This window comes from Poecilia latipinna, unplaced genomic scaffold, assembly GCF_001443285.1.
Source record: "Poecilia latipinna isolate Pla-1442-1.1 unplaced genomic scaffold, P_latipinna-1.0 Scaffold52, whole genome shotgun sequence".
Lineage (NCBI taxonomy): Eukaryota > Metazoa > Chordata > Actinopteri > Cyprinodontiformes > Poeciliidae > Poecilia > Poecilia latipinna.
The window spans coordinates 236,780-259,674 of record NW_015112668.1 but is presented as its reverse complement, the minus strand read 5'-3'; the positions used below and the strand labels follow the sequence as shown (position 1 = coordinate 259,674).

Sequence of the window (22,895 nt, the reverse complement as noted above, 5' to 3'; positions counted from 1 at the left end):
CTTCCTTCTGTCTTTCTCTACTGCTTTCCTGACTTTAAAAGCTTTAAAATGTAAACTGCATTTTCTCTGAGCTACACGATGCTAACAAAAATTACTTAATATTGCAATGACGATATAAATGAACCACATTCTCCTGACCCTGTTCTTCCATCACTCTGTCAGCTTCAGGATTTCAGCCACCTAAAACAAACAAGCGTGGCCATCAAGAGCACTAAAAGTTTATCCAACAGGCTAAATCTATTTCAGGCATGAAGTGTATCCATGCATGGCACGTGAAGAACAATCCTACCAAAGACTGTATCCAACCAGTCCTTTGTGATTATGATATTACAATAACTATTTCTAAGTGGCATATTGTGCAACTCTAAGCCAGACATATCTGTATTTCCTTCAGGCTGCAAGAGAGTGAAACATTTAGCGGATAACAGGAAGGCTAAATAGAAACAAAGCTGCTCTGTTTTATGCTTTTGTGTTTGAAACCCACCAGTCGGGGAACATGCTGGATTTGCAAATGTTAGCAGCCTTTCACAAATTTCAGATTCAATGTGATTAAAATTTTCTATACGGTTCACACACATGCAGAAAGTTGTTTATAGTTAGTAAAGCTAACTGCGCTAATCGCTAATGGAAGATGTTAAATATAGTTTTGAACGTCAGCCCCATTATTAATGGTTTTGTCTTAAAATGTTAGCAAAACCTTGTTTTACAGAAACTGCTGCCTCGCACATAAAGTTGCCCATTTCTTCTCATGTAAACATGTAATGTCAACAGGTGTAAAGTGTGATGTCTTTTTATAATAAAAAGAGAAACCAAAATGTTTTTGGCTTGTCAAACCTCAGATTTAAAATCAGCCACAGTATTTTGATCAGTGCATCTTGACTTCTGCAGATTCAAAGTAATCTAATAACATTTCGAAACATGTTTTACTTTGCTGCTCCTTTGACTTATCAGGCTGCCTTGGCCTTCATCTGACTCTTGTCCTTCGTTCCCCCCTTTAGCCGTTGCTGTCTTCCTCTAGCTCCCAAGCACTTAAATCGTCTAACCTTCCTACACTTAGTGCTCCTAGTCAAATAAGAGCTGCTAGCATAAGCTCCAAATGTGCACACCTACATACACAGTGCAAATATCATTTAAGTTAGTACATCAGCTGTCATACAACCAAACGAGTAAGCCCACTGCAACCTTTGCAGATCTGTGAGCCCAACATCAAAACTTTAACAAACGAGGGTGACGAGGAAAAGACACACATATCAGAGCACAGCATTGGAGCAAAGTAGCCACTGACAGAGGTAAATTATTTAAAGGATAGGAGTGATTTATTACAGAGCGAGGCAAACCCTTAACCCTGATCAAACAGGATTAAGATTACAATGCCGCCCCCTTTCCACTGGTGGTCAAATTTAGCTGGAGGATAAATTAAGAATGGTCTTCCTCGTGCTCAGAGGGGTTCTGGATATTTTCAGACAGCAGCGTCTATTTCCACCAAAGGCCAGCTAATTGATTCATTAAAGTAATCATTTCATGGAAAAGGCAAGCCTTCCTGACGTGAAAACCCTTCGCACAGATGTCCCCTCCTGTAGATAAGCCACGTCTATCTGTTTTCTAAGGGACACGTAGCAGGTTTTATTTGAGAGGTGAAGGAGTGAGAGAGCGAGGGGAGGGGATTGTGTAAATACTCTGCTACGGGCAATAAGAAGCATAACAGCAGATCAAAAGTTCACATTACTGTACTGGAGCCAGAGCACTATCCGGTGCCTGCAACCCCTCGCCCCTGTATCAGAATACAGTCCTTTATGGCCCCTTTTCACAAGATAACACGTTGATGGCACAGCCTTCTTTTATAGGACCCCTATGCTAAAATTCCAGGACTTTGCCATGAAGGCTGCCACCATAAAACGGACCTTTATAACACTCCCCTCCCTCACAGCATGGGAACGTTGGGAGGAAATCTGTTTAGTATCCTGCCAATCCACGATCACGGTAAACATTTGGACACAGACTGCACTGCCTAATGCAAAGCTAAGGTGGTTAAGCGCTAATTCTCCAGCTCTTGGCTTTGTGGTGTTTCCCTCTGCTGGGCCGTTTGTCCAAGACTATTAGCACATGTGACATGAGGTAGTCCCTTCATTAAATGGGCTTACCTGGTAAAGCGCACTTTGCAGATGGCGCATTCATAGGGTTTCTCTCCCGTGTGCGTTCTGATATGGCGGGGTAGCTTGCCTGCACCTTGAATGACCTTCGAGCATATGGGGCACTTCTGGAAGGCCTTAGAGCGCATCTTTCTTTCTCCTCCACCTCCTCCGGTGCCGTTCCCTCTCTCCTCCATCGCCCTCTCTCCTCCTGTCGTGTGTTGGCCCGCGCTGCCTCGTGACATCCACAGCGACGGCGGCACGCCGTGCACGAGCGATGCGGAAGCTGCGTCTTCGTGCTGCGTGCTGCTGAAATAATTCAAGTAAAATTCCATGTCAGGATCGTCCCCATCTCCCTGCTCCTCCCCGTCCGCACGCTTCTTCTGCCTCTCGATGGAGTCCATCATTTGTTGCAGGAGGGCGCTGGCCGAGCCCCTATCCCTCGCCATCGCCTCCCGGCAGCTGTCCTCCACCTCCGCCTCCTGCCGAGACTCAGGGGGGAGGTAGAAGTGGCCGTTCTGCGAGGGAGGGTAGTAGGACGACCCCGGGTTCACTCCGTTACCCTGAACTGCCTCCCTGTCTTCATCTTCCTCTTCATCCTCGTCCTCCTCCTCTGGTTCTTGCGCTTGGGGCTGTGACAAGGCTAGGGCCAGTGGGGAGTAGTACTCACCGGGGCCCGCAGGAGCCCCGTTGCTGGGGATGCTCCCGTTACCATGGTTAAAGTGCAGGTGTGTGGGCAGTTCCCTGAGCTCTGGCGTGCTGCAGCTGCTGCTCCAGTGCGCCCCTCTCTGGAAGTACTCCAGGTACTCTCTGGCCCGAATTCGGTTCCCCTGCTCCTTGACTCCTCTGCATTTCCCCTCTTCGTCTTCATCTCTTCGCTCACTGCCCGCCTGTGGAAACAGGGAAGGAAACGAAAGCCAGTGAAGGGAAAATTCGCAAGAGCACCGGTGAGAGCTAACTGTAAACACAGCTGGAGAGCTCAGAAGACACTTTTGTCTCCTAAAAATTATAGCAACTTGGCTTAGTAGGGTTGTTTAAGGTAGACAGGCCAAAATGAAAACTTTTACATCTTGCAGAATATTTCAGCTTTTTATGAAATGCAAGAAATAATAGACAGAAAAACAAAGCCAGTGAGGGAACAACTGTGATGCTAAAAGCTACAATGAGAGAAATGAGAGACATACTGCTCAGATACTCAAAAATCTCATCCTTTTCTAAAAAGTGAATGCACCATACCAAGGGACTACCAGGTAATGCTAAAAACTCTTTAGTGTGAAAGTTGTCACTGAGAGAAGAGGACTCAAAGTTGGCTCTTTTTCTTATCAGTCAGGTGTTCGAAGGAAGTTCTTTAAAAGAACTTCAACTTTCAACTGAGGAATGTTGACTGACTGGAAAATCAGAGAGCAGGTGCTTTGGTTGCTGGAGGTTCATTTTGTTCCTTTGAAAATTTTGAATCAGACCTTTTGGAGTTCTGGTTTTGTTCCCAAATCAAGCCATCAAACACCAATTTCCCCCAGCCTCAGGGAGACGTTTTGTTCACTACATAATTTATTAAGAGCTAACTTCCACAGAAAGTAGGAAAAATGAAAGTATCAGCTCAACATCGCTCCGTTTTATCTGTATTTACACTGAAACCCTGTTCATTATGGAAGATGCCTGGTTTGCAAATGTTGGTAGTCATTTGCAAATCCAGAAGTTAAAATAATGATCTGGACTCTCTAAGTAATATACAAACAGTCTGCTGTTTACACTTGCTATTGTTAACCTCTTAAACCTCACTAATTGCTGATAAAAAAAAAAAAGCTAAACTACGGGTGAGACATCAACCTCCTCATTTATTTTTGTCTTTATTTTAAAGAAGCAAAACCTAGTTTGACAGGAACCAATCTTTCCCACACTGCTCGACATCACCTTTGCTCCTTTTCTAAATTATTGGTGATCGCTCACAGCAAGAAGCTAGAAAGAAATACTTTGACGGCTGAAAACTACAAATCTCCAAGAACAATCTGAAATGTCTGAAATCTGCATATAGTGAGACTTTATAAAGCAAATATCTGACCAACAACCGACTTCAGCATGTCCTGTATGATGTTACGGCCCACAATAAAAATCTGAACTTATTATTATGGTATTACACATTACGACAGAGCACATCACTGCTGCAGCTGAAGATGTTGCCCGGCTGCGAGGTGCTGTGTCTGTAGTCTGTGAAGGAGCACGCTGTTCTTCCACAAATACTGTTGGCTCAGCATGAGTAAGTGTTAAACTAACTCCAACAAGCTGTGGGAGTGTGTTAGGCATAGTGAGAGGCACTGATACAGGCCATGATGTAAGTCTAGTTATGCTGTTTATTGAGGTGGATGGCATGATGACTGTATGCACCATTTCGGATATGAATGAACTAGAGAAAATAAACGCGCAGTGGCTTCCGACACTATTCACGCATCTTTACTTTTACATTCTATCATGCTATGACCAAGAACTTTCATAAAATGTGTTTGATTCTACACCAAGGATTGCAAATTCCTGTTTACAGATGCTCTGTCACAGTTATGCTCGCCTTTGTCTTAATCAATCACATAAAATTGCAGAAATGAGGAAAAAGTTGACTAGTTTTTGAAGGCACTGAAACATCAGCTTTTTAATGTTTTGTTGTCTCAACCTCAGGATTCTGACAGTGAATACACAAGCTTTTGTTTCTGTGTTATGGCGATGCCTCACCGGCGGGGAGAGCACTTTGGTGTCCAGCAGGTGAGTACAGACGTCCTGGACGGGAGAGATTTCCAGGAGGCGAGCAGCAGCAAGGATGTCAGCCACGCTGCTGTGACTGACCGTCAACGTCGCCGTGTAGGCAAAGTCCAGCAAAGCTCCCAGAGCCTCTGCTGCCACAAAGTCGATGTTGTAGATGTTCTGCTGGTCGGCGGCGGCCCCTGAAGTGAAGAGCTTGTGGAAGTAAGAGCTGCAGGACGCGAGGACGGAGCGGTGGGCCGGAAACTCCCGGTCCTGGGTGACTAAGAGCACGTCGCAAAGGAGCCCGCTGAGCCGCTGCTTGTTCAGGCCGCCCAGGACGTCCGCGCTGTGTTCGGGGAAAGGGATCCCCACGGGACCCTCCTCCGCCTCCCCCGCTCCTCCTCGTCTCCCCCCGCCCGCAGTGCTTGTTATACCCCGGAGCCGCCTTCCTCCTCTCCCACCGGCCCCTGACGACATCTTCCACCAGCCTGCCGCCGAGCCGCCGAGCACAGCCCCCACCCGTGTATCCGTCCTGCCGTCTGTCTGTCTGCCTATCTGAAAGCAGAAGACACAGATCACTTGATTAGTTTCTTTCGTGGACAGAAAAGTGAGAGGAATATGTATTGATTGACTGAGACAGAAATCTGCAACATAAGCCGCAGCAACACATTTTTAACATGCTACAAAATTTAAGAACAGGGAAAGTGAATCAAATCGATCTGATCGCACACTAATTGGGATTCTCCTCTCTCATCTCTATGTAATTGAACATACAGGTAAAATCTTACAAACATACACCGACCGTGAGAAAACTTAGACTGAAGTGGTTTGGAAGTAAATAAGTAACTTTATTTAGATAGCACCTTTTCAAAGTAAAGATTTGTTTCACAAAAGCAAATTTAAAAAGATAAGTTTTGTGCGGGCCGGTGGTTGAACCTACATGTTTATCCTTTCAGTCAAAAAATCTGTTCTTTTTATATGTTTTTTTGCTTATTATTCTCTTAGGACCTTCAATATGGTGTAACTGAAATAAAAAAAAAAAATAAGCAAATTTATTAATTAGAGATGTAGCAATCAGGCTGCCTGTGGCAACAACAACCAAAACAGGATAAAAGTCCTGCAGGCCGTTGGTTTGATTTCAGCATAAACTTTACAAGATTTGATTTATTTAACTCAGAAAAAAATGCAGCAAAGTTAATGCTGTTAATGTTTTTTTAGACCAAAGATGCTTTTTGTTTGTTTGGGGCATTTTTAACCTGCTAAGTCCCAAATCTAACTCTTGAAGTCAGCTGAAGTTAAACTCTCGTCTCCATCTGATTCAAATTTGGACTTCAGTGTGAAATTTTCACATTTGGTCCAATGCAGCTTTGAGACGGTGTCTTGTTCCTCACAATGTATTTTGAGACTGGTATGAAAAATTTAAAAAATTAAAAAATAACTAAAAAACAGGTGCAGTTACAGACTGATGGCAAAACAAACAGCTATGTGCAAGACATTAGGTTCCTGTAGTGAATAAGAGCTGAATCGTGTTGGTCAGCAGTTTTCTCTGCATAAATACAATGAGTGGGAGAATCAAAAAAGATATTTATGTATTTCACGCGTGCAGGTGGCCGGGGTGCCTGTTTCCTTGTATATATGAATACATGCACGGGTGTATGCATGCACCCGTGCAAGAAATCAAGCAAGAGGTCGTGGAGGACAGATAAGCAGAGGGCTGAGGGGATCAGAGTGCATGCTGGGAGCTGGGCTGTGCAGCCTATGCTCACTCTGTGACAGTCGAGAGCGAGGAAGGAAAGCAAGGGAAGCGGAGGAACAAGAAGGGAGAGGAGAGTGGAGGGATGTGGAGAAGGCTGCGAGGACAGACCCGGTGGAAAAAAAAAAAAACCTCCACAGGAGGAGGAAGAGAACGTACGACGAGTTGCAAAGGAACGGCATTAAAAAGGGAGGTTGTCAATCCGGTCTGAGCTAGTTACCCCACCCTGCGCTGCGTGCCAAGTTTCGGAAAAGGCCTGTCCCCTCGCTCACGTGTGTTTGTGTGCGTGTGTGGGGTGGGAATTAAAATGATCGACTGAAGCTTAGGCGGAGGGGCGGGGTGGGTGGTGGAGGGGTTTCGGCAGAGCGGGGCATCCTCGATTTCTCAGTCACACGAGTGAATACCGTAACATCAATAACACACGGAAATCACACACATTATACAAGCACACACAGGACATCCACCTCCCCTCCCACCAACCCCCTTCACCTCCTCTTCACCATCTGCCAGGCAGACCCAGTAGGGGGGCAAGGCTGGGCGGTGGTTGCATTAAATGCGTTGCTCTCTACAAGCTTCAAATTACAAGATTCCTTCCGATCAATCCTGCTGGTATGTTTGTTTGCTACACCCCACTCCCAAACCTGCCTAACCTGGCTGCCCCTCCTCTTTTAATAGAGTTCACCTTCTTTCTTTGGCTCTGTCCTCTCCTCTGCTTATGCTTTTGTTTTATCCTTTCTTAAGAAATACCAATCTGTGTCCACACCTGTGATGCGCAGATAGGTCATGGATAGATTTATCTGTCCCTCTGCGCCGAGGAACCCGTAAGAGATTAAGAGGTTTCTTTCACCCTCTCATCAATGACTAAATGGGTCAAAGAGTGGTCGATTCAGCCAAATGTTATAATGTACATTTAGATAAAAAGCTGCAAGTAAAAATGGTAAAGACATAGATGTTTGCACTGGTTTGTGAAGCGTGATTACCCAGTAAGACGCCAACTGGCTCCAAGGAATGGGTTGAATTCCAGCATCCAGGTAAACCAACATTTGGTTTCCAAACCACTGAACTATTATGTCATATAGTTCCTACGGTTTAAAGCCCTTTTAATGACATGCCAAAGATAGTCGGAGTAGGTGGAGTTTTCTCTGGTTGTACGGAGTTTAGCTATAAGTGGCCCTAGAAACAATTTGATATTCCAGTGTTACTCCAGAAACCAAAGATCAGAACAAGGAATGGGAAATTATCAAAATGTTTATCAATATGATATGAAGAAAAATCAAGAAACAGATGTAGTTGTAGTTGTAGTGCTGTGTCAATAATTAACTCTAATTAATGGTGTTAATTGTCATGATTGTGATTGCTACCATTCCCGTACAAGTTTCTTTTCTACTACTGGTTTCAGGAGAGCGTCATTAAACACACGTTCCTCGTTAAAATATGGCTGAATGCAATAGTTACAGTATATACAGTTTATCTGCACTACTCAATGTATTTGACAATGGTTAGTATTAGCAGTTTCACTTTTGTTGGGCTATGAGTGAATGGAGTTATATAGATTTAAAGCTAAAAAGAATACAATACGCTACTTAAGAAACACCTTGAAATATTATAACATTTTATATCCACACCAACCACCCCAAAGCAAAAAACTAAAAAGGGTTCATTTTCTTCAGAAAACGCATATTTATTTAAAAAGTAGAAAAATCAAAGTATCAGACATTAAATTGTTATACCTGTTATATAAACTATTATTTATATAACAGCCTTTTGGTTTTCAGAACATTTTTATTTAAAGGTTCTGCGTTAACTCCTTGATACAGTAAAACCGGGGCGTTTTAAATCAAGGTTGTCGTACCATGAGAATGTCATAATGGCCCTGGCCTACTGGCAGCACGCTTTCTCTATGGATCTCTTAAATCCTGTTTTTTTTTGTGGGCGTCTGACCACATAGGGTCTGAGAACACTGCCAGAGACTTTAACAGAGCTCCACTGAAAACAATCTGTCAGCCATGGCAAAAGCAAATTTTATTACCCCATCCGTCATCTGAATATGTTAAGGGAGAGAGAGACAAAGAGAAATGACACGGGAGGCAAAGAGAGCAGAGTGAGAAGGGAAGGAAAAGCGAGAGAAAGGGCATCCACATGGCTACCGGTCGTGTCCTTTGCAGGTGGAAACGGATCTCTGCCAGCCTCGTCCACAGCCGAGTCAACCTGCTTTTCTCTAAAGCACCTGCACTGAACCGGGGCTTTGCTGCAAGCCTGCGAATGAGGCTACTGTATCCCCCATACATCCACAGTTGACCCTGGGTCATGGCTTTGTGAGGTAAAGACGTTGAGCTCGAGGAGGAGATAAAACACACACACTTGCACAAACATGCGCACCAACACAAAACTCGATTCAGTGCCAACGAAGCGCAGAGGGACTGCTCTGCATGCAGGAGCAACCTGTCCCTGAATAAACCTGCACAGAACACAGAGAAAGAGGAAACATGGAGCCACAAACCTGATCCTGACACCTCCTCATGGCTTGAAACATTCCTTATCACTAATTCATGCCTGTGGGTGACAAGGCCGGCAATCTAGCACAAAGCGGCACCGCAGCTGTCCGTGTACGCCGTGTTCCACCCTCAGGGAAGGGCCCCTTTCTTTGGCGCTCGGGCCACGAGCGCCCAGGCCTGCTTTGCAAGTCAAACCACCGTCTCAACGCGCAGAGCCGACCCATCCCATTTCCACCCTCACCTCATTCAACTCATCCGCAACATCACTTCGCCCCCTCCCATGTATCTGTACAACGGTGCTTTGTAAGAGGAGTTTCTGTTTTTGCTGGGGGGGGGCGAGTTTCTTTCTGCAGTTGACCGAACACGGCGTGTGTCAACATCTGCACGGAGACAGTTGGGAATCAATTTGCTTGTCACTTTCTTAGGCAGACGCCTGCCTGATATCGAGGTGTGACGGGAGTCAGCAGGAATGGTTCTTATTTAGGCTGACATGGATCGTGTTGTGGAGCGTCTCAAAAATTTCCACCCTGAAAGTTTCTCTGACTTTGGCAGACACATACCAGTCATTCCTAGATACTAGCAAACAAACTGTTAACCGTGCGCAACCCCAGATGTTTCTCAGATAAGGGAAGACATAGACTACAGTCATTTTAAAAATGCACAACAACCAAAACGGTAGCCCCCATAAAAACACCGCTTGGTCTGAAATGCAAATGATCTCTCTCCTGTCTCTCCTTTAAACTTTCTATTTCCTTAAATTTGAGAGTTTGAAAATTTGGCTGTTGGCTAATACAAATTTGTACGCTTCAAAAATACAGAAACATACAAGAGAACTAGTGAAATAGGCACATTCCGGTAGGATATTCTCATGGCATGAAACGATTGGGTAAAAACGCAGCACTAATAGAGCTATTACAAATTCATAACAAAAATGAATAGCAGGATATGACTGACCTCATTTAAAACAGAAAAGCCAAAACTGTTGCTACCGACACTAAAATAACATGTTGAAGTGTTTCCCTCATCATGATGTAATCTATAATACTTATTTCTTGTTCATTTCATTTTGATACATAAACTTAGGCAACAATTTAGACTAAACTGTGACTGATTTGCAAAAGTTTTACCCTTTGGACAAACATATTCTACCTCTTTGTTGCTCTGCTCTTAAAAGAGAAATACTCAAAGTTTAACAAGTCAAGCTTGTGAGTTATTTGGGTCACTTACAATACATGTTTCTGAAAGCTTGCCAACTATAGTTTTCAAACGTAAAGAGTGTGATTCTCAGCATTTAGTTTCACCACTATGACAGTCCGAAACCAGGAATATTTGTGAGCTGCCGAATATGTCTGTATTGTAAGCAACAGGATAAATTTACATTAATAACTTTCTTTCGACAAGCTGCAGCAACATGTGGGGGAGGGGAGACACAGGAGTTGTAATGCTCTGTGCTTCACGCTGTCTGAGAAAACTCACCACTCTGGCACATTTGCATCTGATTAAAATGTAAGAAATTTATGATTTAAAAAATTGCAGATTTCATAGCGTAATCCTTTCAAACCTTGACATGCATTGAGTTTCAGATAATGAAAATAATTCACAAGTTCTGCACATTTGCACAACAGGATCTTCTCACTCAGATCTAGAAGGCTCCACTCTGAACCAAGTGGACAAGCGAACACGATAGGGCTTCGGGGGGTTAGGGAAAGTGGATTTTGAGTAACTGCCACTGCTCAGTGACTCATTGTTGGCCAAAGTGGAAGGAAACCTCACTGGCCGTGCTGGGAGCAAAGCAGGAAGTAGGCTAGTGACTGATAAAACCTAAAGTTGCATGGGCTGGTCGAGGCCTGGCAGCTTTCACTACAAGCTAACCAGGAAGCGCTGCCAAAACACGAAGCTGGTGGGCGAGACAGGGCGTTAAACTCACAAGCTCTCTCATAACTTGAGAGCAAATGGAGGCCCAGGAATCTGGCTCAGATGTCAATGATAAACTCGGGATGAATTACTGTTGGACCTGGTATAACCTGCTACAGTAAAAGAAAAGGTAACCACCCCGAGGACAGGGGAGTGGGGGCGGTTGGGCAACTGCACAGGTGTCACGCAGGGTAGTTGAAAATGACTTTCAAACCCTCTTATTATAGCAACAAACATTTTAACATAGAAAACTAAAAGACTGTTTTTTTTCTCTCTCTCTCAATTTTCCTTTGCATTTAAAGTCAAAGGCGTAGTAATTCAGTTTAAGGTACTTTAACATATACTTTTGTTTTTTTCATACAAGGGTCTGGTGAGGCATAATAGGCTGTTAAAATCTCACCAGTAGGAAATAATTTAAATGGCCTCTTTATTTAGTATAAATAATTATTGTAGCCCAAGAGGAACCAAAGCAACTTGTTTGAATTCAACAGTTTTTTCACAAAGAAGCACATGATTATTTAAGGAGGACATGGAAGCTGGAGGTGGTGGTGCAGCAGCACTGATGATGTTTCTTGTGAAACGTTGAGCACACAAGTAAAGCAGTGTGCAAATCAACGGAAAGGCATTGGGTTAAAACTGTTACAACATTTTTGCATTTTACACCACTTTTATATCAGACAATTACTCTGACTGGAAACACTTTACATCTAACGTGCTCAGTAAATGTTTTACACAGGAAGATTATGGGTGGTGTTCTGCCTCCGACCTCCATTCACCGTGTAAATAATCATCAGCTTCTGTGTATAAAACCACTCAACACAAACGTTACAACATCTTAAAGGTTCGTAAAACTGCATTTAAACAAACCACTCGGGCTTTTTGAGACTGAAGTTGTTGTAGGAACGCAAAGTCCGCTTTGGTCTTGGCCCCTCTTGGCCAGTACTCAGATTCCACCTAATCAACAACTAAACTGGATTTATATCAAATGAAGATGCAAAATGAGTTGTAAACTACATCCATCCATAAACCTTGAAAGCTACCTCATCTGAGAAACTCAGAATTATTACTATCATTAAGGAGTATGTCATGCTTTCCATACAGCTTTACACGCTAAGACGTCATGAAATGGTATTCGCACCTATTATGCATAATATGCAATTACAATTGCATTACAATTACACAAGTCATCAGATATTGCAGTTTTTCCCCATTTTCTTACCATCTTGTTTAATAAGTTAACGAGTTGACAACTTGGTGGTGTCACAGAAAGCTCATGTCCAGCAGGTTAACTGGTCAAGCAGCCAACAGTGGCTGCACCGCGCTGCGCATGCTCAGCCTGACAGGGAAAGAGGACTTCCTGTGAGTCTGTGGCAGGCGTGTAACAGAACCCGCTCTGTTATCAGATGACCAGCTCTCCTCTTGCTCTGTCTCCCTGTCCGTACTGTCTGACCCCCCTCGCCCCCACCCCCCCACAACCACCCTGGCCCCGCCTCCTTCTTCTCCTCTCATCTGTTGCTCTCATCTCATCATTGCTCCATCTCTGTCTCAGACTGTGCACTGCATAGTATCCACCACATCACCCACTTCCCCTTTCCACTGCTGAGGAGGCAAAGCTGTGCGGACCCACCCGCCTCCCTGCGTCTCGCCATACTTTAATGCAACCAACACATCGTCTTTCTCTTGTTTCACTGTAAACCAAGTAACTACATCGGCAAGCAGACGGTGTTGGACCGGTCACACAGCCCTCTGGTCGCTTGGCCCGTTATCCATTATCAATAAACGTTTGGGGTTTTCCTGTCAGTTTTGTAAACAGGTCCATCTCCTCCGACTCGATGTATTTTATAATTCATCAATACGAAGGCTCAACTCGAACACTGCGATAATTTAAGTGAAGCCTTCCCCTTCTTCTTGAAAAACATCCCGAGCCACACTCTCTTGCTCTTAATTTGATCAGGTTGTGTGTTAAACTCTGCACAATAAATGTCCCAGAAGAGAACAGAAGAAGCCCCTTTACTGCCCCTGGTCTTCAGCATAACAACAGAAAAACAACAGAGAGGGGTCTGTCTGTCTAGCCAGGCTGGAAGCTGTGGTATATTAAGCAGCTGACCAGGGGAACCAAACATCATGGAGGGGGGGGAAGTGAAGCTGCATTCACTAAGGAAGAGGCAAATGAAACAACTCCAACTGTAAATGTGTAAGCCTTTGTAAATGCATTTATGTTTAAAAAAGAGAGAAAAAAAAAGAAGAAGCGGCACGGGAAACACTCCTTATAAAACTCTATCTCCTGTATGAGCCATTTTGACACATAGATAAACCTTTACACAAACAATATGACAGCTACATGTATCCCACTGTATACTGCCAACTTTTTACTCTGAAATAAAGCCTCAAACTGCCACGGAGACATCACACAACCTGTCCTCTCGGTCTGCCTGAACCTGCTAGTTTTGGGCCATCGTGGTGCAGGCACAAACATACAGGAATATCAAACTGTATTCAGCCTCACCGCCAAATTGATGGGTGGTGTCTTGGACCTGCCCACAGTCACTGAAGTCCCCTGCAATTCCTCTGGAGTCTATTGTTGGTAACACAGACGCGCATGCACACACACACGTGCACGCGCGCTCACACATACAAACACATATGGCGTCCTAGTTTAACCTCTTGCTGGAATTCACTAGAAATAACCATGCTCTTCATCCATAGGGCAGAGAACATACGGAAGACAGCGTTTACAATAACTAATCAAGTTTTTTACATTTTTTTATTTTACCTTAAGCTGAACAAGAAGAAGCAATCAGCTTAATTTACAGCAGCATTATGAAAGACTTTCCCATAAAATGGGCGTACTGTGCTCGTCATTTACCCTCTCCATGCCCGTACATTTGTAAAAACGGGTTTAACAAGTATGCAAAGCCGAAAAGAAAAAAAAAAAAAGCATCTGGTTATCGAGGAAGACAGTCGGGGCTGCTGTGAAGTTTTTAAACCACTGGTTTAAAAAAGAAAGACTTACATGGCGGCAGGACAGATTACAATCTGGTCTTAACAAGATGCTGGTGAGGATGGGGGAGTTGAGCGGTAAAGAGAGAAGGGACGTCATAAGATTGAGTAGCTGTGAACGACTGAAATCAATCTACGAACGCTTAAGCTCTTTGGGGACGGTTACACAAAGTTGCCGGAGCTTACGTTTTGTTTTAATATTGCACAGACTCAGCCACGGCAGCCTGCCGCGTCAGGGAGAGGGGATTCAGCTGTCACGAACTGTGTCACCTATTCTCCACCTCATTAAGACGAGATGTCACTTAGTTAAGTTTCTAAAACTATTACTCAACACCTGTGCCACAGAAGCTGTCGGCCACAGCTCAGCAAAGTATCTGACGGGGCGGTTTCTGTAGAATTACTCTGAAAGCCCCCAAAGAAGAAGAAGAAGAAGCAGCAGCGGTACAGGATGTGCAAATATCTTCATCTTCTCACTCTGCTAATATTAGCAGCTACTCTACCTAATTAACCACAACTTGACAGATTCAAAGCAACACATGTAAGGATAAAACATCCGAAGGCAATAAAGCAAACTTCAGCAGATAGTCATGTGGCACCTGACCCGTTTGCCAACCCCTTCTCTGTCTTCAAGTGGGTCAAGAACTCTGAACTCTATCAAGACACTCTGGTATTTACTTTCCCTTGCTTGCTTTCCTTCTCCTCTAAATCCCAGCCCAAAGACACCATGTGTGTGGATGTCTTCGCAGTGCTTACCGAATAGGCAGAAAATGTTTCTCGGGACCTCTCTGCCTTCCCCTGCTTTGCCGGCCAGTTCTGCTGCCTGTGTCTCTGGGCAGGGCTAGAGCATTACCAGGCAGGAAACTTGTGAGTGGCCCTAGTCATACAGGCAAGCCCTTGCCTGATCCCACACAGACACCTACCCGCCCCCATCCCATCCACCACCACCCTCTATTTTCAGTCCACAACTCCGCTCCTGCATCCCCTCGCCTCATTGGCTTTGCAGCGGCTAACTCGCCACACCTCCTCGCAGGGATAGGCTGACGGCTGTTCCCTTTCCTTCATGGCCGAGGGCAAGGCACTCTGGGATATAGAGGCCGAAACCCAATGTCACCTGGTTTCCACAGCCCCCGCTGCGGACTACGAGTCCCAGCTTCCTTCTCTGCCCTCACCACCCCCACTATCTCCAAGCCTTCTCTAACGTAAGCAACCCAGGGCTGAATTATACACTACAGTATGCTGCTAGCAGCCTGCCAGGTATTAAAGTACAGAGCAGCCATCAAACAAGGATAGGGCGCTGTGGGAGGAAAAAAAGAACAAAACAGATTTCAGCCCAGACTGTCAGGGGCAGCACTGAAACATCGGCCGTGCGCTCTTTCATCAGCTCTGCGCTCTTGGGACGGTTCAGACACACTTGAAACTCCTGACCTAAATTGACTTACCCCTCCTCTAAACAACCTAATGCCACCCAGTCATGCTCTGCACACACAGCACACCCTGCAATGAGTGTCTCGCCCTGTAATGTCCCGAAAAGTTGCTGCCACTGCTTGTAGCCTTTCCAGTATCATTATTATTATTATTTTTTTGCTTCCTCCTTCTCTCGGCTCAGTCACCTCCCTCCTCCTCCTCCTCCCCCTCCTCCTCCGCTACCTCCTCCTCCTCTAAGTGCTTCCACCTGCCTGAAAAGTTAATGTTTTGATCACATCCTATAAACTTTATCACAAGATTCCCCCAGAGGCATGTAGCTCTATATAGGACATATTGAAGAGAAATTAAAAAAAAAAAAAAAAAAAGAGGAACCTTGACTAGGGACCGCTGCTGCGACCCACCTCTTCTCTCCGGCCAACCCCCCCACCCTGCTCTCCTTTCTGGCCCCCCTCCCTCAGTCCTTCCTCTCTCCTCTCCCTGCTACCAACCCCCCTGAGTTCGACAGGCCCAGGGCAGGCAGAGGAAGGGATGACAGGTCGCCTTCAGCTCACCTGTGATGGCCGTGGTGGTGCTTGTTGTGGGTTAGCTCGGCCCTCTCCTCTCCTCCTCTCCGGAGCTCTCTATCTCCCTCTCACTGTAGCGCAGCTTAAAGCCCCCGTATGCGCTAACCAAGCAGCGGCAGATCAACTCAATTCCCTTCCTGGTTTCTGGAGGGCAAAGAGGTCCCTCCCTTTTCTCTCTCTTTCTCTCACACACACTCACACACACACTCTCTCTCTTAAAGACACAGCATCCCTCGGCGTCCTCAGCCCCCTCCTCCTCCTGTCAAGATGAAAGTAAGGTGGAAATCTCTTAGTACTGAAAAGCAAACAGTTGTCAAATCATAAACTGAACCGGAGACAACGCAAATTATTAACCCCTGCCTGCCCACTGCGTTCTTTCTGGCTGTCATTGGCTACAAACCGGCGTTTGTGGGTTGTCTCCGGGCTTAAAGCTGAGTTGTTAACTCTTGTCTGTTCTCACCCGCCTCATCCCTCACTACTCCTTTCCTTTTCTATGCAAGTCGCACCCACCCATCCTATTGCCTGAGGTCATGCTGTCCCACCCCAAAAAGCAAGTCTTGGCACATTCCAGCACACACGGCAGGGGCTGCCAGCAGCCCCCTCGATACACACCCTCTGTTCACGTTACCTGTAAAGCTCCAGCAGGTGAGGACTGCTCCTAAGCTGAAATCTTCCCCACTCACTGCGGTGAGATCTGAATTCCCATGTGTGCACGCACTTCACATTGCGCCACTTCCAAAATGCCCACCAGTACACCCACTCGATGGGCGCGAGCCAGCCATTGTGCCATGCAGTGGGTTGGAGAGGAAGATGTTGAGTTGCATCAGAGCCACTGCTGGGAGGTAACTGATTATATATAATCTGTTCAATGTAATCTGATTACAAAAGTAATTACGGTTTAACTAGATTACATATGAAAAAATATGTAATTAGGCTAATATCGTCCTGAACAAACTTATTAGATTTGCTATAAATACCATTTTACAACTCACCTGAGCACAATTATGCATACCTGGCATTACAGGGAAAGGTCAGTTTAAATTATAGCAAGTGCTTAGATCAGTAATAAGTTATCATATGAGTTTTCTTCACTTAGGTAGAGATCGGTTTCTTTGGTTACTTTTGTGACTTTTTGTTGTCGTTAGGTTGCCTCTAACAACTATTGTTTAATAATGCCATTCATTTTTTTTATTATTTCATTGACTCATCTGAACAGTTAATTTCCTTTCACCACAAAATATTTATTGCATACTGCAAAGTAAAATGTTAATACATGTTTTCCAGTAATTAAAGTAAAAAAATCATAAATCTTAAGTGCAGCACGTCAAAATTAAATCAAACGAGGCACTTTTGTATTAGTATAATATACAATGAAACGGAGCTGGAAATAAACAAAAAGACTTTTTGATTTTTTTTTCACATTTTAATACACCTTATTCTTTAATTCTAATAGAAACTATAATAGTTTCATCTCACTCATAAATTACTGCACTTATTAATTGTATTTATCATGTCTGAGCTTGTCTGGCTTAAATTTTAGTCGTTTAAAAATCCACGTCATCTATTCAGTTACCTGTGACTAAAACAGACATTATGTTAATGTGCATAATGTCTGCACATTAACACAAACACAGGGTTAATGTTGATAATACTGTTTGTTTGGACTGATTCTTGTGTAAAATTTTTTCGATAAAGACTTATTTAAGAATCTAACGTCATATGGATCATTTAGTGTTTAGTTAAATAATCACAGTGGCTCATCTGCGTTGTCTCCTCACCTGCCTCATCATCATCCCTAGATGCCAATGCTAAATGTTGCCAATGAAATCCGACAGCACATTCAAACCTCTGATTGTCATCACTAAACTAGACATACTTTCATGCTTTCGTTACACACAGGAGAAACAAAGCTAAATACTAAAAGATGAACTCATTAAAAAGATGTGTCCACTTCATATCGATGTCCACAGATCCTCAAAGTCGATGTCATCAATTACACTGACAAGTCGGGACAGCACAAGTAAAAACCTAATAAAGCAAACACTTTCCAACATTAATGAGCAAAACTCATTCAATGCGGCAGGTCATGGATTTATAAACAGCAGCAACAAAAGAAACCAACACTCACAAGCAGCAAAAAGGAACTGTGCAAGAGTATTTTCTGATTCGAGGACATATATATATATATATATGACGGATGTAAAATGTTTGTCCTGTGTGTGTTTGAAAAGGCAGCGATATATTTATGTCACGCAAATGTTGATGCAGCGTCACTTAAAAACATAGTTTCTATATTTTTGTTTTTGTCGGACATTCTAAACCCCTCAGTAATTTCAATGTTGTCTTGTGTACAACCGACATCAATCCCAACTTCTGCACATTACAAATCATCAAAACAAACATCTACATGTGCTATAAAATGACTTAGCAAGGTAGTTTGTAGTTTGCAGACTATATGATGCTGCACTCTAGGAACTCCAGCGGCTTTATGGTGTCAACATTTCTTACATTTGGTGCCTTTGCACAGCTGCAGTGACATGTTGCCTGTCTAGAGGGCACTGTAGAGCACTGTCCCTGCAATGATTGAGCATGTGTGAGTGAGAGGAAAGGGAGGGGAAGCAGGAGGAGCGGGAGCAGACAGTTTTACGGCAATTTTGCGTTCAGACCAGCATAGGGTGGTCCACTTCACTCCCAGACACCGCACGTCTGATCTGCCTTTCTCATTACTGTGTGAATGACGCCATTTGTTATTTCTGAGAAAGCAGATTGCCATAAGAACTCACAACAAAGAAGTTAATAAAGTTAAGTAAAACAATACAATGATTAAGTGTAACATTATGGCCCCCCTGGTGGATATTTTGATTCCCCTCTTGCTGCCAAAACAGCACCGACCCGTTGAGAAATGGAGGTGGGCTGTGAAATCTGGCATCTCGATGCTGTGGCAGCAAATCCTAAAGGCCTTTAGGTTACGAGGTAAGACTTTTTAAAGGATTTATTAGGACCTGTTTGCCCAACTCATCCCACAGATGGCCAATTGGGCTGACACCTGTCTATCAGAACCAGCTTCCACCTCTTCAATAACTTGACTGAAGAGGTCTCTTATCTTGTTTACTGGATAAGAGAAGAGGCACAGGATCCAAACTGCTTGGGGTCTACAGTGAGGTTTCCACAGTCAGTGATGATGTGTGGATCCACCTGTTGGTGTTGGTCTGTTTTATCAAGTCCCAAAATCAGCCCAGCTGTCTACCAGGATATTTTAGAGCATGTCACCCTTCCCTCCCTTCGTGAAGATGCTGAAAAAATGTCGTAGCTGGACCTAGAGCCTGCTCACACTACCAAAAGTACCAAAACTGGTTTACTGACCATCATACCGGAACTGTGCTTGGTTGTCCAGGAAATTGTCCTGACCTGAACACCTACAGGTGACCGAACTGGGGTTTGTCAAGATGAGGATGAGGGAACACCCGAGCTAATAATGCAGACAAGCTGAAGGACACTAATAATGCGACCTGGGGCTGTAAAATACCTCAGCAAGTCCACAGGGCTGATCACTTACATGCCACTGGACACAATTGAGCCTTGACCAAGTATTGACTAAACTGTATAGTAGTACTTTGACATACTTTTCAGTAGATCCACATTTCTGGAATAAAAATATATATATTTTGCCTTATTTTCATCTTTTACTAAAGGCAAAGATGATGTAATGGAAAGATAATGAATGTTATGCAGTTCTGCTGACACAGTGGTCATAATGTTACGCCTGATCACTGTGTGACTGGGATTGTGAACCCTTAGGGAACACTTATTCCCTAACAACTCTAATTTTTACAGCTCAGGATTTCAGCACTGGGTCTGGAAGACATCTGTTTGCCCAAATCAGAGAACACACTAGGTAAATCAAGTGAAAGATAACGCCTCATTTTCGTAGCTATTAACAACGCCACAATTAATGCTAACTGTATTGGGTTCCACTTGAGTAAATGCGGTGTTATCAGTAATTTCCAGGTTTTGTTAAGTGTTCCTTGGTAAGGTTCTAGGTTTCTCTGTAGCTTCTTTATGTAGTTTATCATTGTTAAATACAACCACCCGAACCAGAGAGACACGGTGTTCGTAGCCAGTCTTGTTCGTAATTAGTTTTCGCTGAAAACTATAGCGCTCTTTGCAAGTCCAAGCTTTTCAGACGCAAAATTTAAGTCTGGCACGGTCATATAAATAAAAGCTCATCGAAGGTGGAAATGCAGTTGTGTTTATACCAAATAAATAAATAAAAATAAATACTGGGAAATGAAAAGGGAACACTTACCGTTTCAAAAACCAGCACCATGTTCACCCTGCACGCTTGTTATGTCTCCCAAATTAACCAAAAGCTTTTTTCAAAGTTAGCTAGTTCTTGGGAACATTCTGTCGCTGTGGTTACGCGCTAAGGTCGAAGGTTAAGTACGCTCACATTCCGACTGGCTTTCCAGACATACTACATTTTTTTTTTTTTTTTCAGTCGAGTCTTTAAAACTCAAACGCTCAAAGTCACCTTGACGCTCCTGTTGTCAGGGCCGTAGCACAGATTTACAAAAACTCGGGCAAGCCTCTGTGACAAGACACCAAAACAACAATAATAAATTGACCAAATAATTAATATTAGGGATTAATAATGAGCCCTAATTTACATTTATTAGTCTTAGCTATCATACTCACTATACAACTAATTTCACACTATAGATATGATCTAATAAACTATAACACAAATGGCAACATTTATCTCTACTGCAGCTAAAATAATTTTTCAAATTACCTTGAAAACATTAGTAGTAAGGCTATAACCTTCATTAAATATGTATTTCAATATCAAATTGTCATTTTTCATATTTTTTTTCATCAAATGTTTTAGGTTATTTTGTTCCATTTTTATTTTGATTTTAATGCCTTAAATAATCATAATTCAGAATTTGTTTTAAAGTTAATGTTTTATCTTTATATTCTTAAAAGATAATACAGCTGATTTGTATTTTACAACTTTTGTTATTAAATCATCTCCATTTCTGGTGTCTTATTTTCAAACGCTTACTTTGTTTTACGTTTTATTCTAACCGATTAGCAATATTTACATTACGGATTAACAAAAACAACACCATCTTGACCCTGAAGCCACCACATTTTATAATTCTCAATTATTTGACTAAAGACAAGCATATGCATTTACATTCACAAATAAGTTTTATTTCAATTTTTTATACATTATAACCATTTCCAACACATTTTTATATTATAATAAAATGACTCTTCTTGTCATTTACATAAAATCAAAAATTTGTATATTAAGACTGCAAAATAGTACTCCTGTAATTTTTGTTGATAGCTTTGTACACATACAGGTGAATATGCATCCATTTACTTTTGAAGAATGCACATTTCGGAGGGGGAGGGGGAGTAGAAAGGGCAGCCATAAGCAGAGAGAGAATACAAGAGCTCTAGCAAGACAGCGGGCTAGCAGGTAACACCACCAAATGACCAAAACTGACCTGGGTTAAAAATCTCGAGTCAGACCCCTTGTACCCTTTGTCAGGTCTCACGATACACTGCAAGGCTGTATTTGTGTCGTTTTTAAACCAAAGTTGCAAGAAAAGAAAAAAAAAAAAAAGTGTGTGATTAAGTAGCATTTTAACCCAAGTCTATTCCACAAGCAAGGCTTTAAATAAGTTTTGTCCCAAATTGAAACTTGGAGCGTCACATGTAGCAGTACAATGGAAAATTAACCAAACACACTTTGGGTAGAAGGTATTCAATAAAGAGGAAAAAAGAAAACAAAAAAAAAAAAGATCATTCATTGCGATTGAAAACTTGCACCGTCATAGCAGAAACTGAGGCTTGATTAAAAACGTCAGCTCATTCCTGTCATGATCTTAAGTACACATACAGTCATTAGAAAGATAAACCATGCTATATCAACTCATGAAAACACCTTTGTCCTAATTTTTGCAATGTCTAGATAGACATCCTGGCAAATGCTGAGCTTCTGGAGGAATATACCTCATTCCTTGTGAGACGTACAAGAGATGTAAAAGAAATAAATGGAGAAAAAAAAAAAACTCCACAATGTTGGAGTGCAAATTATTGAAAGGAAATGAGATTACCTAATTACACTGATTTACTGCTCAAGAATTTAAAGTCAACCAGCCACTAAAGCAAAAGAAGTAGTCATGAGTACCCTCTTTGGTTTGGGAAAGTGTTCACAAAATGATCCTTTAAAAGATTGCTTGCATGCCAAAAAGTGAAAATGACTCCTGTGGGTGCATGTTTTGCTTGCAATGCACTCTTTTTGATTATTAAACTGGGGGATCTGCCAGAAACCGCTAGTAACCAAATGTGAGGAGAAAAAAACAAAAACGTTCAACTGTAATTGAGGCATTTTCCCATCAATTAGCAAATATAAAGTCTGCAAGATGATTGCAGGTTACATTTCCTTTAAACTTTCAGTACGACATGATTCCTTCTTTTACAGCAGGTTAATAAAATACAGCCCCACAAGCCACCATAGAAAAGATTAATACAGAATATTCAACAATACAAAAGAAGTTTGCCACTGGGAATTCTGATGACACTATGGCAGCCCTTCAGTGCATTACATCCTCTGCAGCGGTGTGAAAACGTCAACAGCGGCTGCTCTCGACACCGCCATGGTGAAGCTGTGGTCTTACAGTACAATAGTGACTCAACAGGCTCTGCTGCTGATGATGAAATAAACAAAGGGAAACTACAAATGTTTTACCCAAAAGCAAGATGGACAAAAAAAAAAAAACAACAACAAAAAAGTGCCAGCATGTGTGGTGGATTGTGTACATGAATGCAGAGAGACCCCAGAAATGTGTCAGAGCAGGGACAGACGAGG

At 43.0% G+C, this 22,895-nt stretch overlaps 1 protein-coding gene across 3 annotated transcripts in view; it reads right to left on the bottom strand.

Moving 5' to 3' along the window:
• Positions 1–20,468, bottom strand: part of zbtb7a (zinc finger and BTB domain containing 7a) — a 26,103-nt gene extending 5,635 nt beyond the window's left edge. The window contains exons 1-4 of one of the 3 annotated variants that reach the window (XM_015051667.1): positions 20,316–20,466; positions 15,998–16,268; positions 4,851–5,414; positions 2,142–3,019 (exon numbers count right to left, since the gene is read on the bottom strand). In XM_015051667.1, the coding sequence (XP_014907153.1) occupies positions 2,142–3,019; positions 4,851–5,336 (1,364 nt within the window). In that variant the 5' untranslated portion in view covers positions 5,337–5,414; positions 15,998–16,268; positions 20,316–20,466. Of the gene's footprint in view, positions 1–2,141; positions 3,020–4,850; positions 5,415–14,774; positions 14,847–15,997; positions 16,269–20,315 lie in introns of those variants that run through there. The other 2 variants (XM_015051658.1, XM_015051676.1) reach the window with 2 other exon arrangements.
• Positions 20,469–22,895: the final 2,427 nt, after the last annotated feature.